This window comes from Martes martes (assembly GCF_963455335.1).
Source record: "Martes martes genome assembly, contig: scaffold_493, whole genome shotgun sequence".
NCBI lineage: Eukaryota > Metazoa > Chordata > Mammalia > Carnivora > Mustelidae > Martes > Martes martes.
Window position 1 is genome coordinate 1 of NW_027666436.1, and position 19,944 is coordinate 19,944.

Here is a 19,944-nt window from a genome sequence, read left to right on the forward strand (position 1 = left end):
TTTTATTTTTAAAGATTTTATTTTTATTTATTTGAGAGAGAGAGAGAGCAGGGGGGAAGGAGAGGGAGAACCAGGCTCCCTGCTGAGCAGGGACCCCCCCCCCCCCAAGGCTGGGCTCGATCCCAGGACCCTGGGATCATGACCCAGCGGAAGGCAGACGAGCAATGACTGAGCCACCCAGGCGCCCCTCGCAGCCTCTTCGAACCTCAGAGTCCGGTTGCTGCTGCCACTCCGCCGTCCCCTGAGAGCAGAACAGAGGGGCAGAGATGATCCCATCTCTGGGACAGAAATACGACCTGGGGTTTTCCCAGCCACGTCTCCGTTCCTGAAGTCACATCGCTCACTGACACGCATTTCAAACAAGACGACAGGGTGACGGGGTTTCTGCACTGGAAGAAATCCCGCTGTGGGGCACCTGGGTGGCTCAGTTGGTTGAGTGTCGCCTTCGGCTCAGGTCGTGAACCTGGATTCGGGGGCTCACGGGGCGGGCTCCCTGCTCAGCAGGGGGTCTGCTTCTCCCTCTACCTCCGCCTCTCCCGCAGCTGGTGCTCCCTCTCTCGTGCTCGCTCTCTCTCTAAATAAATAAAACTTAAAAAAAAAATACCATGTTGTGGGTGTCCTATCAGAATTCAGATTATTGCTTGAATCATGATTCCGGCCTTACTAGCATTGATGACTTTAAACAAGTAAAAAGATCCATAGGTGAGGTCAAGGCGGAGGGGCAGCCCCTGAGATTGGGCTGGGCCCTATCGGATCGGGGGTGAAGCGTTCTTCAGTGAACCCGAAGGCCTTTCTCTCTCTGTTTTGGTCCAGGTCTTAACCATCTTTTCTGCCTCCAACTACTATGAAGTTGGCAGCAACAGGGGGGCCTACGTCAAGCTGGGGCCGGCCCTGAACCCGCACATCGTGCAGTATCAAGCGAACAAGGCAACCCACATGCTGACTATGAGGCAAAGGCAAGAATTTTAATGAACGATTTACAGAAGAACAGAGTTATGGTGTTTGTAGAAACTTTGAAATGTCAAGCGTCCTTACATTCATCCAAATTCTAAGTGACCGTTCAGAATTTACGGAGCACCTGGGTGGCTCGGTTGGTTAAGTGTCTGACTCTTGATCTCAGCTCAGGTCTTCGTCTCAGAGTTGTGGGTTCAAGCCCCACACGGGGCTCTACGCTGGGCATGGAGCCTACTTAGAACAACAACGAAACAACAAAATTCAGCTATGTCAGCAGTAAGGTCTACAACAGACATGGCAGGGGCCTCTTTCTTCTTCTGCATACACTTTAAGATCTGCACCAACCCGTCATTAGTGGAAGCAACAGATTTGCTTCCTGCAGAAGTTATTCTCGATGGGGACATTTTGGGTAACCATATACCAGGCCACTGAGTCTTTCCAGGGTCACTCATATGTTTTCTCTCATCCGTAAAGGGTTTGTTTTACCCCATAAGCCACAGCCAAAGGTTCTTTGTTTTCTAGGGATTTGACGGATGGGATTCAGTCCACACATTTGTTGACAGGGCCTTTTTCTTCCTGGGGACGGACGTGTATAATATTACTTGCATGGCTTCCGTTGAGATGAGAGCTTCCCACCCACGAAGTGCTATTGTAAAGAATGTATATGTATTGTCTCACAATGAACTTAGGAAATACAGACGAATTTCAGTTTTATGGAGGAGATCATTAAGGAACACAGGTTAAATCCGCCGGTCCATGGTCCCACAGCTAATACACAGGGAAGGCAAGCCTGGCCCAGGCCATCTTAGTTCAGAAATCAGACACCTAACAGACATGCAGTACTGCCTCCTACCGAGAAGATAGTCCCAGGTACATAAGCTGCTGACAGATGCAATTTAGTGCCACGGAACAAGCTTCTTTAATTATCAGATGAACTAATTAGAAATCAAACCAAAGTTAACAAACCCAGTGGAAAGAGACTGCATTAATATTTAACATCTGCCGGTGTGAGTGCTATAAAGGGCCTTATTTTAAACCACTCTTGAGTTGTTAAATATCCGGAGTTATGAACACTCAAGTTGTTAGAAAAATCAAGGCTGGAATCACTCAAGAAGATGTTTTATATGAGAATTTAAACTCATTAAGTGATAGACCTACCGTGCGGAGGCATCCATCACCGAAGGGGAGTTTTACCAAAACTCAGGCACCTGGACCCCCCACAGCCCCACCAAGCAGGATCTGCACTGCAATGCCCGATTCTATGGGTTTTAGGTGTCGTCGCTGCAAAAGAAGTCACTGTAGGGAAGCCTATAGGGAATATGTTTTAATATTATGATTAAAGAGCTCTTGGAAATATTTATTGGCTTTATGAAAGCAAGTAAACATCAGCTAATTTACCCAGCGATGACTTGTCCAACAACATCAACTCCCTGGAGCAGGAGTAAGGGGGAAATGTCTCTGACCACCCATAGTTGATGGCTCGGGGTCCGTAAACTCAGGATCGTGTGTTTTTCTTAGAAGAGGACTCATTCGGCATCCGTTTCCTCTTGCTTCACATCCAGACCTCACAATAATAGTCTGGTCTGCCTAGAATTCATCTGTCAAGATTGATTGCTGGTCCCATCCCTTATTAGTTATGTGACCGTGCATTAGTTACTTTGTAAGGGGCATAATAATAGGACCTTCCTCAGAGGGTGTTGGAGGACTGAGGTAATCCACGCAGAGCTCTGCATTTAGTTAGTGGCCACTGTTGGCTGCTTGATGTAGAAACATAGAGCCTTGTCCATGTAGACACGGCCTGAGAGCATCACCACACTACATCCCTGAGTGATCATGATGGATGACGATAACTTAAGAGGAGATGGTTTAAAGCTTTGTCAAACCAGTTGTTAAAACTTTTGGGAGGAGAAGGAGTCCCATACTTCTTTTTTTGGTTAAGGTTAATTTTTTTTTTTAAATTTGAGAGAGAGTGCTCACAAACAGGGGAGGGGCAGAGGAAGAGGAAGAGAATCTCTAGCAGACTCCCAACAGAGTGTGGAGCCTGATGTGGGACTCGGTCTCACGACCCTGAGATCGTGACCTGAGCTGAAACCAAGGGTCAGATGCTTAACCAACTAAGCCACCCAGGTGCCCCAGGGAGTCCCATACTTCTTTGACCCTTTGATGAAACAATAAACTCCCTCCAGAAAAAGCAAATACACTCACATACCCATACATTTAGGGATGAGTTTTAGGAAGTTCACACTCTCCTAGGGGTCTACGGAGCCCTCGTACAGGATTATTCTGCTAAACACCTTAAACAGCAAGGACGATTTTCATCAAACATGATTGAAACTGTGTGTGGTGTGTGTGCACATGTGTGTCTGTAACTGTTAGCCCCCAAAAGATAGGTTATCTGGGCATCATTTATAGAATGGCTGGTTCCTCAATGAGGCAGGACAAAGTATATATTTACTTTTATCTGTTCTTTTTCCTTTATCTCTTTTATTCATTCACTACACATATTTATTGAATACTTACTTTGGGCCCAGTGTTGTGCCCAGGATTACTCTTTTGATCCAGTAAGAATGAGAAAACTCATTAGTGTCATTTCATTATTCATAAATCTTGCCTTGTGTCTATGTAACATAATAACAAATTATAAGGAAAGCATATTAGCACGATAACAGGTAACATTTACTAAGCACTTTCAATGTGCTGGGCTTTCTTCTAAGTGCTTTATATGAATTGACTTTTTTAATCTTCACAATCCTAAGAGGTAGGTACAACTTTCCTTCTTCCCTCCCTTCCTTCCTTCCTCCCTCTTTTGACGATGGGGAAATTGAGGTGCAGTACAGTAGGATAACGTTACCACAAGGGTGGTCTTTTTCCAGAATTTTTGCCGTAACTACTGTCCTGCACTGGGAAGGACGGTGGCAGGTCCTATTCGAGCCCAGCAGGGAGAAGTGGGAGGGTAGTGGGGAGAAATCAGAGATGGAGCTCTTCCTTCAAAAACCGAACTCTCTTCCCCCCAAACCAAGCTCTAGGGAGGTTGAGGTGTTGAGAGAGGAGAGGAGTGTGGTAAGAAAAACAAACCTGTGACTATTTCCTCGATGTGAACTTTTAAAATGTTTGTTTTCGTCCCCTGTCCCAGGATTAGCAGAGTAGAGGAGTCCGCTCTGAGATCTCTGCGGGAAAAGTTATTTGCTCATTCCTCAGACCTTCTTGGTGAATTTAAGAAGCATGACACAGATAAAACTGGTGAGACCAAAGAAGTAAAATATTCCTAAAAGGAAGCAGGCCAAAAAAAAAAAAAAAATCTGTGCAGCAGAAGTTATCACATCAATATTTGTTGAACTAAGGACCAAAGGACATCTTTGACTACTTTTTTCATTTTATTCAACTTAATGTTCTAGTTATCTTTTCTAAAGTTTAAAATGCCAAGCTTTTATTTATTTTTTTAAAGATTGTGTTTATTTATGTGAGAGAGAGCACAATCAGGGTGAAGGGAGAAGCGACTCCCCCCTGAGCAAGGAGCCTGAGGCAGGACTCGATCCTGGGACTCAGGGATCCTGACCTGAGCCAAAGGCAGACGCTTAGCTGACTGAGCCACCCAGGTGCCCCTAAAATTCCAAACTTTTAACAGAATGTGAATTTAGCTAACTATAGAGGGGGTTAAAAAGAAATGGAGTCCAGGGGAGGGTAACAAGGCCAGAACAAAGCAAAAACCAATGGGTGCAGGAGGTTACAAGAATATATCCAAAAATTAGCAAAAGAGCAATGATTTGGCTTCTTATTCTTGCTTAGTGTGTAGATACCTGTTCTGTGTTCTATTATCAAAGCTAGGGATTTTGTCTTTGCTCAACTAAATAGAATATTTGTCTAATGTACATGGACCACATATATATATATCCCTATTAGAAAATAATGGTAACAATCATAAATTCACAGCAATACCTGCTCATACACATACCAACAACTAATGCTGTATATGCACATATATATGTATATAGTTTTAGCATATTATTTACAGGAGTGTTGTGTGACTTTTCAATAGTGTGCCAGATTTAGCAAACAAAAACAGGATGCCTACTTAAATTTGACTTATAGATAGACCACAAATAATTTTAAAATATAATTATGTCCCATGCACTATCTGGGCCATAAATGCTTATTTAAGTGGGCATCCTATATCTTATCTTGCAACCCGTTTCCAGCAAACTCTACCTAACCCACAAAAAGAGTGATAGTGCCCATTAATTCTGTTCCCTGCAGAGAGCAGGGGGTATGTCAGGATAAAAAGGTCTGCACTGGGGGGCAGGACCCTGGACTTGCAAGCGACACGTCAGGTCATCGTCTCGTGGCTGTAGGTTTCGTCTCCCTGAGTGACTGGGCGGAAGCCGCGGAGTCGGTGCTGCGGCTGGGGCTGCCATGGCGGATGCTGAGGCCGCAGCTGGTGAGCGGCTCCACGGGGTCCGCGGTGGAGTACGAGCCCTGGCTGGAGGGCTTGGCCAAGGAGCAACTGAGCCGTGAGGTAATGGCGTGAAGACGCTGCGTGACGCCATGTTGTGGGCCCGGAAGCTCCCTCTGGGGGAACTTTGAATCGGCCGCAAGTACTGAGAACCCAGAAAAGAAGATGGATGAGAAAAGGGAACTACTTGTTGAGCTTCTGTGTGTCAGGTTTTGTGTCAAGTGACTTACATATGTGGCCTCCATTTATCCTCAAAATACCTACCTCGCGAGGATGGTATTACCAGCACCATTATACCTGCAAGGATGCTGCTCAGTGAGCTTCTAGGTTGTAGAACCGGGACTCAAACCCAGGTCTGTCCGACTTCCCACGCACCGTCCTGCTTCCCTCACTTAAAAAAAAAAAAAAGAAAAAAAAAGAAGGAAGAAAAAAGAAAAAAGATTTACTCAATAAATACTTATTGAATGTATAATGAATATAAGGCCTAGGGCTAAGTACTTTTTAAAATGGCTTTATTTCAATATAATTCACATACCATACAATTCATCCATTCAAACTGTACATTTCCATTGTTTTCATATGTTCACAGATATGTGCAACCATTATCAGAGTCAATTTTAGAACCTTTCCATCATGGGCTAGACGTACTTCTTAAACCCTTAGGTTTTTGGTAGGCTGAAGGGCTTAGGGATAAAATCTCTTCAGGCTGTTTCAACCCTATCTTATTGTCAGGGTTGATTGTGTGTTAATTATATATGAGGACAAGCCTGAACATAAGATATAGAAAGAACGTATATTTTCTTTTGCAGAACATCCAGTCAAGTTTGCTGGAAACACTGTATCGGAACCGATCCAACCTGGAGACCATCTTTAGGATCATAGACAGTGACCATTCAGGTAAAGACACTCGTTAGCCTGTCACTTCTGACGTGTAGTATGTACTTGACCTCCCACCTTTCAGTCTCCTTCCTGGTCATTTAGCCCTCTACTCGAGCACTTTGGGAGCAAAATAAATAACAGTTATGCTTATAAATAAATGGCAGAAACTAGAAAAGTATTTGGGCATTAGGAACAATCCATGTAGAAGAGGGGTTGGGCAGAGAAAAATGAAGACAAACGGGTTGAGAACTTCTCATAGGAAAAACCGTGATTAGAAGGTGTGCTGTCCCTTATCGTCCTATCAAAGATAGCCATAAAGTAATGAGGAGTGCCTAGAGCAGAAAGGCTTTTACAATCTCATCCCGAAGTATTCTTTTTAAACTTCTTATCTGGAATAACTACAGATTCACAGGATGTTAGCAAAAAATGTACAGGGAGGGGCCCCTGGGTGGTTCAGTGGGTTAAGCCTCTGCCTTCGGCTCAGATCATGATCTCAGGGTCCTGGGATCGAGCCCCGCATCAGGCTCTCTGCTCAGCAGGGAGCCTGCTTCCTCCTCTCTCTCTGCCTGCCTCTCTGCCTAGTTGTGATCTCTGTCAAATAAATAAATAAAATCTTAGAAAAAAGAATGTACAAGGAGGTCTTGTGTCCCCTCCTCCTGTTCCCCTACTGGTCCAAAGACCTTTTTCAATGTCACTACTTTCTCCCCACCTATTTTTAGGTATAATTCATATACCATATAATTTATCCACTTAAAATGTTCAGTTCACTGGTTCTTAGGATATTCACAAGGTTGTGTAAACATCACCACTATCTAATTATAGAACATTTCATCACCCTAAAAAGAAACCCACCCCCGTTAGTGGTCACTCTCCATTCCTGTCCTTTCTCCATCAGCCCCTGGAAGCCATTAATCTGCTTTCTGTCTCTAAAGATTTGCCTACTCTGGACGTTTTGTATAAATGGAATCCTACAATATTACAGCCTTTAGTGTCTGATTCTACTTTGCGTAACGTTTTCACAGTTCTTCCATGTTGCAGCATGTACGAGCTCTTTATTCCTCTTTAGAGCTGGCTAATAATTCCGTCCTATGGATATAAAATATCTACACCATATTTTGTTTATCCATTCCTCAGTTGGTAGTTATTTAGATAGTCTCCACTTTTTGGCTGTTACGATGACTCTGTGAATATTTGTGTACAACTTTTCATGTGAACATATGGTTTTTTATTCTCTTGGACGTATTCCTAGGAGTGCAATTGCTGAATCATATCACAAAACTCTGTTTTACTTTTTGAGGACCTGCCAGATTGTTTTCTACAGTGGCTATACTCGTTTATGATCCTATTAACAAGGTCTGAGGGCTCCAGTTTCTCCTTATCCTCCTGTCCTCACCAACACTTCCTACCCCAGCCCCACCCCCGCCAAAGCCATCCTGCTGGGTGTGCAGTATCTCAAGGCTTTGATTTGTATTTCCTTAATAACCAATGATATTGAGCATCTTTCCCTGTGCTTATTGTAAATTTTTATATAGTCTCTGGAGCAATGTTGATTTGAATCCTTTGCCTATCTTTTAATTGAGTTATCCATCTTTCTGTTGTTGATTTGTGAGAGTTCTTTATATATTCTTGATACTATGCCATGATCAGATACACGATTTGCAAGTATTTTCTCCAACTTCGTAGACAGTTTTTTCACTTTCTTGGTAGTTTCCTTTGATGCACAAAATTTTTTAATTAAAAAAAAAAGTCCAATTTATCTTTTTCTGTGGTTGTTTGTGCTTTTGGTGTCATATCTAAGAAACCATGACATAATCCAAGGTCACAAAGATTTACATCTATGTTTTTTTCCTAAGAATTTTATACTTTTAGCTCTTCCAATCAGGCCTTTGATTCATTTTGCGTCAATTTTTGTTGGTAGTGCAAGGTAGGGGGATAGCTTCATTCTTTTACATGAGGATATCCAGTTTCCACTACCATCTGTTGAAAAAACAATTCTTTCCCCTTTGAGTAGTCTTGGAACTCTTATAAAAAAAATCAATTGACCATAGATGTGTGGGTCCAGAGGCTTTTTATAAGCAAAATAAAATATGTGTTTGGGATGACTTAGTGCCTGGTTTCCCAGCAGGGGCACTATTGACATGTTGGCCTGAACACTTGTTTTTTGGGGGGTCCATCCTGTGTACCGTAGGGTATGTAGCAGCATTCCTGGCATTTACCCACTAGATTCCAGTAATACCCACCATGGTCATGACAATCAAAAACATTTCCAGACCTTAGCAAGTGTCCCCAGAGGAAGGGAAGCAAAATTGCTCCCAGTTGAGAACCGCTGGTGAATCATCGGTTTTGTGCCATCCCCTTGGTAGTTTAAACTAGATGCAAGGCCTTGGCCATCTTTATCTGTTCAACGGTAAAGAGCAGGTGTTCCTGCAAGAACGTCAGAGCAAATGAACATGAAAACTAGACTGACTCACTGATCTGAATTCCTCTCTCTGGTAAGGGTTCATCTCACTGGACGAGTTCAGGCAGACTTGGAGGCTGTTCAGCTCTCATATGAACATTGACATCACAGATGACTGCATCTGTGACCTTGCCCGGAGCATTGACTTCAACAAGGATGGCCACATCGACATCAATGAGTTCCTGGAGGCCTTCCGCCTTGTGGAGCAATCCTGCCCAGAGGGCGATGCCTCAGGCTGTCCCCAGGCCATAGACACTGAGGACGGGGACGGCAGCAAGCCGAGCACACAGTAAGAGCAGCCTGGTGAACATCTCCTGTGGTGCCTCATAACCAAGACTGAGCTTGTCCCTGCAAGAGCTCCCTTATTCTCCAGAGATTTGTGGAATTTTACCCTGAGAAATTGCCTACCAGTGTGCATCAGAATCAGCTCTCTGCGTGTGTGTGTGCATGCACATGTGTGTGTGTGTGCGCGCACGTGTGTGTGTGTGTGTGTGTATTTAAATATGTAGCTACCCTATTCCTAGCTCAGAGGTTTCACAGGGTAAGACCCAGGTACAAATATTTTAAATTCTCAAGTCTACCCCAGTTAAGAACCACTGATAATTCAATCCCCTCATTGTTTTCATTTTATACCTTTTAATTATTGTTTTGAAAATATCTTATTTGTAAAGGAAAGTTATGAGAAATTGTGCAATCCCATGACCCAAACATGGATTCTTTTCATTACTTACTTTTTCTTGTTATACTATAGTTTTTATATAATTTAATGTTCTTTTTAAAAAAATAAACTCATATCTACTTGTAAATACTTTCCTGTGTTGCTACATAGTCCTCGTGATTATTAGTTTAATGGCTACATGATTTTCTTTCAAATTGACACACTGTGATCTGTTCAGCCATTCTCCAGTTGTGAAACATGTGCATTGTTTTTAGTTTTTCATTATTATCCATAACACCGTGGTTAATAACTTTGTGCATATAGCTCATTTCACTAAAGTCTTTGGAATTAGACATTTTCTTAAGATAAAATCCCAGGAATGGATTACTTTGTCAGAGTATTATAACAGTCTGTAAGAAGATTTCCTGTAAGGAATTGGCTCACGTGATTGTGGAGGCCGAGAAATCCCAAGACTGCAGTCAGCAAGCGGGAGACCCAGGAGAGCTGACAGTGGTGTGGTTCCCGTCCAAGTCCGCAGGCCTAGTACCAGGAGGGCCGATGGTTTAAGTACTAGGCTGAGCCTGAATCCAAAGGCAGAAGACAGATGTCTCAGCTCAAAGAAATGCAAGCAGAGAGAGGGAATTCTTTTTTACTCAGCCTTCTTCTATTCTATCCAGTCCTACAGTGGATAGGATGAGGCCCACCCACATTTGGGAGGGCAATCTACTTTACTCAGTCTACCAATTCAAATGTTAACCTCATCGGGTGTACTCAGAAATAACATCTAACTAAAACTCTAGGTATCCCGTGGTCAGGGTGACACAGGTGTGAACCTGTTAATGGCACCTTGCTTTTTAGGGCTGAGCACACCCATGAACTCCGAAGTGGTGAGTGCAAACATTTGTAATTTTTGCTAAAGGCGAATGATGGTTTTTCTGTGCTATTTTAATCTACATTTCTGACTTACTGTCTCCCCACCTCCTTTTATTTTTAAAGTAAGGAAGTTGAGGTCCAGAACACTAGCTTCGTAAATGATCTAGTTAATGACACAGCCAGGACCAAAACCCGTGATCCCTGCTCTAACCACTGTTCTTTCCAGTTTTGCCAGGACTAGATCATCTGATTGAGCGAGCCCTGGTTCCCCCGGCCCTTTTTCTTATGTGGCAAACAGTCTCTAAAGTGTCCCCAGCCCTTCGTGATTTCCTGCTGTTCTTGCCTTTGTGTGATGCCTCCCCATGAATGCAGCCAGAACCTGTGACTTGCTTCTAACCGACAGACTATGGCAAAGGTGCTGGGTGTTGATCCTGCGATTACATGACATAAAAATGTTTGTTAGTGGACTGGAGCAAAAGATGCTCCTATCTGGCTTGACGAAGCAACAGGTGGTCTTCAAGGAACCCACAGGGCAAGGAAATGTGTAGGATCCACACATGGCTTCCGAGGGGAGTCTACACAAAGCCAGGGTCTCCACTCATACAGCTATAAGGAAACACATTTTGCAAACAACCTGATTTCACGTGGAAGCAGATTCTTCCAGACGTGACTGAGCTTCCGGAGGGAAATGCAGTCTGGCCAACACCGTGACTGCAGGCGTGTGCGACCTTGAGCTGAGGGTGCGGTGAAACCGTGCCCAGACTCCCGGCCCAAGAAACTGTTCGATAATAAATGTGTGTTGTTCGAAGCCACTAAGTTCGTGGTCATTTGCTCCATAGCATAGAAAACGAACACAACTTCCTTCTTGGAAAATGTTTTATTTTCTTATTCTACTACTCTGGAAAAGTCTGGATTTCCACCGGTGAGTACAATCCAGAGAAGAGTTAAGATATTTCAGTGAATACACATGACCCCTGTGTTTATCTTGCCTGAATTAGTAATTAAGAGATTAAGTATACTAGTAAATTCATGCTTTTTAAAAAGATTTTATTTATTTTAGAGAGAGAGAGACAGCACCACAGGGGGGAGGGGCGGAGGGAGAGGGAGAGAAGGAGACTCCCTGCAGAGCTTGACAGGGGGCTCCATCCCAGGACCCCGGGATCATGACCTGAGCCAAAGGCAGACGCTTAACCCGCTGAGCACCCCCAGGAGCCCCTGAACTCATGTTTATATCGTCTGACACATCTTATGCAAACAGCTCAAGTTCAACAAAGGGCTTGTTATTTTCATGTCACTTCATGACATTCCCACTTCGTTGTGATTAAAGGTAAACAAATATTCTGAGCCTTCAAAGGAATAACTCATAAAACAAACAACAGAATAACTCCGCGTCACTGAGATCGAGCTCTTGGGATCTACTCGCATCTGGGCAAGGGCCCACGAAGACCACCGCTCTCCAAACAAAGGCAAGGGTGGGGCTTATCAAGGCAAAAGCCACGGCACTTCCCAAGGGATGGCCCAGTTTAACACGTCCCCGGCTTCTCAATCCAGAATGGGTTGTAGTGGAGCTCGGTCGGTTGATCCGTAAACCCGAAGTTCCTTTCTCAACTGTAGACAGCACAGTCACAGATTCCTATCAGGAAGCGGTTACTCTGGTGCCTTCTTCAGGGGCACTCATGCTTTGCTTCTGGCCTTCTGGCTGAGTGTCCCACAGTGGGCAAGTCCTGCACGCACACTCAAGGCTCCGAAAAGATTTCCTTTCTTACTTAGCATAGCGAATTCATAGGGAGTTGTTTTTTTTTTTTTTTTTTTTTTAAGATTTTTATTTATTTGACAGAGAGCTAGAGCACAAGGAAGCAGAGTGGCAGGTAGAGGGAGAGAGAGATGCAGGCTCTCCGTTGAGCCGGGAGCCCGATGCGGGGCTCGATACCAGGACCATGGAATCATGACCTGAGCCAAAGGCAGAGGCTTAACGACTGAGCCACCCAGGTGCCCCAAGGGAGTTTTAATTTAAAAGGAATTTTAAATTGTGCGAGAAAGAAATAGCAAAACCGTACCCTCTAATCCAGTGATGGGGTCTTAAAAGCTAATTAAAATCATCTGGGGAGCTTTTAAAACATAGGCTGCCTGTGGCCCCACTCCAGACAGACTAAATCAAAATCTCGGGTGAGAGGCCATGCTAGCGGGATGTTTTAAATGCTCCCCAGGTGTTTCTGACGAGCGGCTGGCTTGAGTCCTGCTGAGCTTACTGGGTTACCCTGCAGTAGTGATGTGTGATGACCTGGTAAGACTTTCAGCGCTATTTGCCCTGGTTTCACTGTAAATATAAGAAGCCAATTCAGAAACCTAACAATTTAGATTTAAGATGAAGGAAGTGTCAAGTACCCCCAAGTAGTATTAACAGACTGACAGAGAGACATGAAACACATACTTCATTTGGAGGGTTTTTTTTTCTTTAAGCTTTTATTTATTTATTTGACAGAGATTACAGGTAGGCAGAGGGGTGGTGGGGGGAATCAGGCTCCCTGCTGAGCGGAGAACCCAATGCAGGGCTGGATCCCAGGACCCCGGGATCATGACCTGAGCTGAAGGCAGAGGCCTTAACCCACTGAACCACCCAGGCACCCCTTCACTTGGAGTTGTAACGGACAGTCAAAACTTAATGTTTACAGGGATGTCTGGGTGGCTCAGTCGGGCATCTGGGTGGCTCACTGGGTTAAAGCCTCTGCCTTCAGCTCAGGTCATGATGCTGGGGTCCTGGGATCGAGCCCCACGTCAGGCTCTCTGCTCAGCGGGGAGCCTGCTTCCTCCTCTCTCTCTGCCTGCCTCTCTGCCTACTTGTGATCTCTATCTGTCAAATAAATAAATAAAAAATCTTTAAAAAAAACACACAAAAAACGTAACGTTTACAAAATAAGCTATGTTCCCCCCAAAAATCTGTTCTCTTGTGATCTGATTACATGTCAATTTCATTTTACCATTTTCCTTGGGCAAAACAAACCAAAACACACAAAAAAACCAAAAAACTTCTCTCTTTTTCATTTCCCACATCCAATCCATCTGCAAATCTTGTGGACTCTACCTTCAAAACACCCAGAATGGAACCTCTCCTTACTCCTCCACTGCTACCTCCCTAGTCTAAGCCATAGTATTTCTCTCTCCCCACTTCGCCCATTACCTGCATCGCTGCGATTCTCAAAGTTTTTGATCACAGGATCCTTTTACACTGTTAAAAATTATTGAGGATCCCAAAGAGCTTTTCCTTATATGGGTTATATCTGTTGATGTTGACTGTATTAAAAATTGAAACTGAGAAATCATTAAGATACTTGTTTAAAAAGAACAAAATATCTATTAAATGTTAACATAAGTGACATATTTTTAAACTTTTTTTAAAAAAAGATTTTATTTACTTATTTGACAGAGAGAGAAAGAGATCACAAGTAGGCAGAGGGGCAGGCAGGGGAGGGGGGGGAAGCAGGCTCCCTGCTGAGCAGAGAGCCCAAATGTGGGGCTCGATCCCAGGATCCTGAGATCATGACCTGAGTCAAACGCAGAGGCTTAACCCACTGAACCACCCAGGCGCCCCTATTTTTAAACTGTTTATTTTGAAATAATTATAGACTGTAAGGAATTAAATAATGCAGAGAGATCCCGTGTTCCCATCACCCTCCCCCATCTCGCTTCACTACAGTGAATTGTCAAAATCAAGAAATTGATAATAAATAACATATATTAAAGAAGATTAACTGTATATCACAGAGCAAAAAAATAGTGAGAAGACTGGCATAGTTTTAATGTCTGGCTTATTGGAAGACAGCTGGATTACTGTATCTGCTTCTGCAGGCAATCTGCTGTGACGTGGTTTGTTGGCTGAAGTATATGAAGAAAATCCAGCCTCGTATAGATATGTAATTGAAAAAGAATGAAGTATTTTAATAACCTTTTCAGATCGTTGTGTGTAACCAGTCTTCTTCGATACTACACCAGAATTTGACAAATAGTAGTTCTTAAACATTAGTAGAAATGAGTAATTTAAACCATAATCATAAACATTTCATGCAGTCAACACCATACAGCCAAAGACCACCAGGAACACACTAACTGAACAAAGTTAGGTTTGCTGGATGTTCCAACTCAGCCAGTAGCAGCCCAAGCTGATAACACATGGAGCAGAAGAATCACCCAGCTGAGCGCCATTAATCCACAGAATCATGAAATATAATAAATGGTTATTGATGTCGTAAGCCACTAAGTTTTGGGATAGTTGCATAAATAACCCAAAACATTGACAATCTAGGGAATTAAAATTTAGACATGTTAATCAAAATGGAAGGATAATTTTAGGAAGTGCTCATACTTACCCAAAACATTGTTTTCTAAGAATATACTAATATTCTTTTTCTGTTTTGAAATTTTTGACGTCTTCAATTCGTAAGTATTTTGGGGCTTTGTTGTCTATTAAACAATTATGACTGCCCCCGGACATAGAATACACATGCAAGTATAATTAACGGTCCATAAATCTTTAACAATCTTTAAATGCGAGCATTTATTTCTGTAGAACTCAAAACTTCCTTGATCTGTATTTTAATTTTTTTTATTTATTATTTTAAAAAAATTTTTATTTATTTGAGAGAGAGACAGAAAGAGTACAAGCAGGGGCAAGGGCAGAGGGAGAAGCAGACTCTCCACCAACCAGTGAGCCCAAAGTGGGGCCCGATCCCAGGACCCTGAGATCAAAACCCAAGCCAAAGTCAGACGCTAAACCAAGTGAGCCACCCAGGTGTCCCTATATTTTCATTTTAAAACAAGGGCATAAAATTCTCAATCTGTGGGTTATTGTTTTGAAATATTTCCCAGTTATAGACTCAGAGAGTCTTATGAATTGTAAGGGACTTTAGATACTAAGTACAGTCTCAAAACCACTTCCTGGCAGGTGTCTGCTGGGACGCTCCAGGGAGGAGGTCACTACTCTTAGAGGCTGCCCAGCTCCATTTGGAGAGAGATGTACGTGTTAAGAAGTTCTCTCTGGTGTCCAACAGCAGGTGAGTATGAGGATCTGGAGTCAGAAGGTTTGGACCTCAGTTCTTGGCTATGGGATCTGGGAGGTCACCTGTCTGACTCCCGGAGATCCAGCTGTTTTGGAAGCAGAGAGCAGCCCTAAATACCCACACAGGTGTGTTGAGATTCTGGGGGCAAATTAACATAAAAACAGGAGCAGAATTATCTTGACATACCCTCAACCTTAGTCTTAAACTAAATGATACAGAGTTGAACCTCCTTATTACTAACTGATTATAAACCATTTTATTTTTTCTCCCCCAAAGAAGATAATTTTAGGCATACAATTCTCTTTGCAAACAGATTAGAGTCATTAATATATTTCTTTTTATCTTAATTGTAAATAGTTCAAGTGTACTCACTTGTTTGTTTGTTTTTTTTCTTTCCTTTTCATTAAATTTATTTTTCTGGTATCTTATACTTATGGCAAATGATATTGGTTTTTCAATTACAGTATTGAGATAATGTTTTCTTTTCTTTTTAAGATTTTATTTATTTCACAGACAGAGATCACAAGTAGGCAGAGAGGTAGGCAGAGAGAGAGAGGAAGGGAAGCAGGCTCCCCGCTGAGCAGAGCGCCCCATGTGGGGCTCGATCCCAGGACCCTGGAATCATGACCTGAGCTGAAGGCAGATGCTTTAACCCACTGAGCCACCCAGGCGCCCCTTAATGTTTTCTTTTAAAATAAAAGTGTCCATACTTGGTGGGGGGGGCTCCTGAGTGGCTCAATCGGTTAAGTATCTGCCTTTGGTTCAGGTCATGATCCCAGGGTCCTGGGACCGAGCCCTACATCAGGATCCCTGTTCAGTGGGGTGTCTGCTCCTCCCTCTCCTGCCCCTGCTGTGCTCTCTCTCTCTCTCTCTGTGTCAAATAAGTAAAATCCTTAAAAAAAAAAAAGTGTTCATACTAGGACACCTGGATGGCTCAGTTGGCTAAGCATCGGCCTTTGGCTCAGGTCACGATCCCAGGGTCTTGAGATTAAGTCCTGCAGGAGGCTCCCTGCTCAGTGGGGAGTCTGCCTCTCCCTCTCCCTCTCCTTGCTCATGTTCTCTCTCTCTCTCTCTCAAATAAATAAATAAATAAATAATGTTTAAAAGGATCCATAATTACCTGGTAGGGGAGACACCATGATCACAAAGGTGGTTTTCCCAGGGCGAGGCTTATCCATTGCACTATGGATGTTCTGACCCCTGCAATTTCCCCAAATATAAGAAACATGACTGCATAATTTGTGGTCATGGGAGACTGCATTCACACTGTCCCCTTAAAAAATATAAAATAAAAGAAAATAAATAAAATAAAGCATCCACAGAGTTTGGGAAACACTGGCCTTGTAGAAGAAGTCTAAACCCTATGATCTAGTCTGTGTCCACCTCTGTAGTCTCAAATCTGAGCAGCTTCCCCAACCCTTTCTAGCCACTTGGATCTCCCTATGATCCCCCAATTACACTCTACCTTTCACAGTGTTTCCTGGATCCTAAATGGTCCATGTCCCCATTGGCCCAGCCTCATTCTTCAAGACCCTGATCAAATGCCTTCTCCTCTGTGAAGCCATCCAGTGACCCGTCCCCTCCTCAGTTGCTCACCTTGGGTTCCTTCCGGTGGAGCCGGAATCACAGCCTCGCAGCAGTGACTGGCTTCTGTCCAGCCTCTCCTGGCTCCTTAGGAGCACAGGGCAGGTGTCATGTCCTATTTGCCGTCGTGTCACTGGCAACTGGCCAGGCATGCACTAGGCCCTCCATAAATATCATCTGAGTTAGTGAACATTAATAAAGGCCAAAAATATCCTTGTTTCTGAACTGGACTCCACCACCAGCTTACAAATTCAGCATGAAGTATCTCTGGAAGATTCATGGTCAGAAAAAAATGGATCACACTGAACTCAACCTAGTCATGGCAACAAAAATTCCTTAAAAAAATAAAAAAAAAATAAAGATTAAAAAACAGCTACACGAAGATTTTTACTTAGGTGATGATCTGGTGGTGCCATGAGCACGCGGGGACACGGGCACCCTCCAGTACTGTTGGGGAAGGTGTGCCCTCGCGAAGGAATGCTCGTTCTCCTGGCCTCGTCATCCCACTTGCAGATGACGACCTCCAGAAACACTCTTGGTCCTACAGACCCCGCACGAGAGACGCACACGGCAGCCTCGCTTGTAACGGAAACACACAAACCTCCCATCTGCGCCGGAGTCTGTCAGTGAGGGACGGGACAGACGGGTTCCGCGCACCCCCTCCGCCCACAGAACCCCGCAGGGCCCTGAAGAGGACACTCCGCCGTCACCGTCACCGTTCCCTGTCCCGCTCGGGCGGTGGGTCCGGGGACCTCACCCGTGCGGTGGCCCAGGAACGTCGTGAGCGACATCCTGCGAGCACTCTTACCGCCAAGGCTGTTATCACTCAGTGTCCTCTGAGGTTTTCTAATCCTCGTGGGATAGTTTCGCAATTGAAAAAATATAATAAAAATACATGTTTAAAAACTAAAAAGGGGCCTCTGCGCCTCAGTAAATCATGCTTTTCACGCCACCCGGTGTCACTCTGAGCAAAGGCCCGAATCTCCACCGACGTGGCCGGAACGTGCTGTGGCTCCCGGTCTTTCCGCCGGAAACCGCGCCGGCATCCGGTCTCGGGGAAGGCGGACTTCCGGGAAGCGGCCCCGTAGAACTCCGGGCGCCGAATGGCTGTGTCCGGAAGGGAAGGCCGGAGCCCGGACTGGTGAAGCCCGGACGTCGGGGAGGCCGGGCCGGAGCTGGGAAAGGGATGCTCGCTTGCCGGACACCGTCCGCAGCTCCTCTTCACATCGGCCGTAATCTCCGCGCGTGTGGGCCGCCCTGACCTCTGGTCTTGTCTCCAAAATGGCTGCCTTCAGGCAAGACCTTCCAGCGCCCAGCAAGGAGTTTGGGAAGAGGCAGAAAACCCAGCTGGAATCTGACCAGAATCTGACCAAATTTCCGGCACCTACTAAATTACAGGTGCTACGAGGCCCAGAGGAGGGTGCCAAAGGACAGCAGGAGTTACGTGTAGTCCAGCAAAATCCAGGATGGGGACCGAACCGGACAAACGACCTGGTTTCTTCAAAAATAAATTACGGGGAGACAAAACAAAAAGAGAGGAAAGGGAGGCCCTCAGATTAGAAGGGGATCAAGGTCCATATCAAGCAGTTGCAATGTGCTTGTACTGATCCGATCTACTTGGATCCCTGATCAAAGACACTGAAAAAAAAAAAAAAAATCAGAGATGTGTGAATACTGACCAGGTGTGTGATGATATCAAGGGATTATCATTCATTTTTTAGGTATGATAACGATTTTGAGGTTATTTTGCTTCCAAGCCTTAGAGAAACATACTTATTTACATATTTACTGGGATTTGTTCCCAAATAGGAAGCAGTGGATGAGACTATAGATGAAGTCACACCGGCCCTGAGTTGATCATTATTGAGGCTGGTTGATGATTACACGAAAGTTAATTATACTGTCCTCTTTACGTTCTTTGTTTGAATTTTTCTGTAATAAATTTGAAATTAGACATCAGTGTTCAGGTAGAGGGAGCAGGATCCACACTGGCCAAAGCAAACAACCAAAGGAGATCTCTAGGGCACAGCTGGAACTAGAGGAGAACCATCAGAGTCATGGAACTTCTGAGTGGACAGGAGTTGAATAAACACCGTTTATTCATTTTGTGGGAGTGGGGGGAGGGGAATCACTTCCTCTCATTCAGCCTCAGTTTCCTCATCTGTAAGATGGGCATCATACAACAGTATTTTCCAGAGGAGGAAATGAGGGAAACATATGAAAGAGTATTCTGAACATGGAGGACATTGGGAGGAGAGGACAAATGAGTTGGGGGAAATTGGAGGGGGAGAGGAACCATGAGAGACTGAACTCTGAGAAACAAACTGAGGGTTGTGGGGGAGGGGATGGATGAGCCTGGTGGTGGGTATTAAGGAAGGCACGTATTGATGGAGCACGGGGTGTGGTGCATAAACAATGAATCTTGGAACACTGAAAAAATAAAGTTAAAAAAAAAAGGGAACTGAAACCCGTGAAGTACTACCCAGGTACTAATAGTCATTTATGTGATAACCCTAGATCATTTATTCACACATGTGTTCCGTAAACGTTTATGGGATGCCAGAGGCTGTGTTAGGCACCACAAATACAAAGATGACAGGTTGCTAGCTCTGCTTTGTCTAATTCAGTGTTTCTCAACCCTAGGTATGCACTAAGGATCCCAATGACTGGGCATCACCCCAGAACAATTGAATCAGAATCTCTAGGTATGGGTCCTGGCATACAGATTTTTAAATATTTTAAGTTTCACAGGTGATTGATTCCACTGTGCATCCAGGTTAAGAACGTTTTGTCTGTTTGATCTTTGATCAAGGAAGGGCAATGAGCAGTCCTTACAAAGATAGGGTCTTGGTTTATGTGGTTCTCAGACTTTTAATGAACGGAGGCATCTTCTAGGTGTTCACTTCCCGGAAGGACAGGCTTTGTCCAGCTCTAGAGGTGTGCTGTCCTTCGGCCACATCTGACCTCCTCATTTGACACAGGAGTAAGACAATTTTGGATATTTTCCATGGAATTTGATGTTGGGTGTTTCTTC

General features: G+C 44.1%; 1 protein-coding gene across 1 annotated transcript; it reads left to right on the forward strand.

Annotated features, from left to right (window-relative positions):
* Positions 1-813: 813 nt before the first annotated feature.
* On the forward strand, positions 814-9,544 carry LOC308338019 (serine/threonine-protein phosphatase with EF-hands 2-like; the record flags this gene model as incomplete). Its single annotated transcript, XM_080831580.1, has 5 exons — positions 814-956; positions 4,088-4,194; positions 5,304-5,467; positions 6,214-6,301; positions 8,781-9,544. Coding segments are annotated over 5 exons (756 nt in total), but the record flags the coding sequence as incomplete, so codon positions are not given.
* Between the last annotated feature and the right edge of the window lie 10,400 nt (positions 9,545-19,944).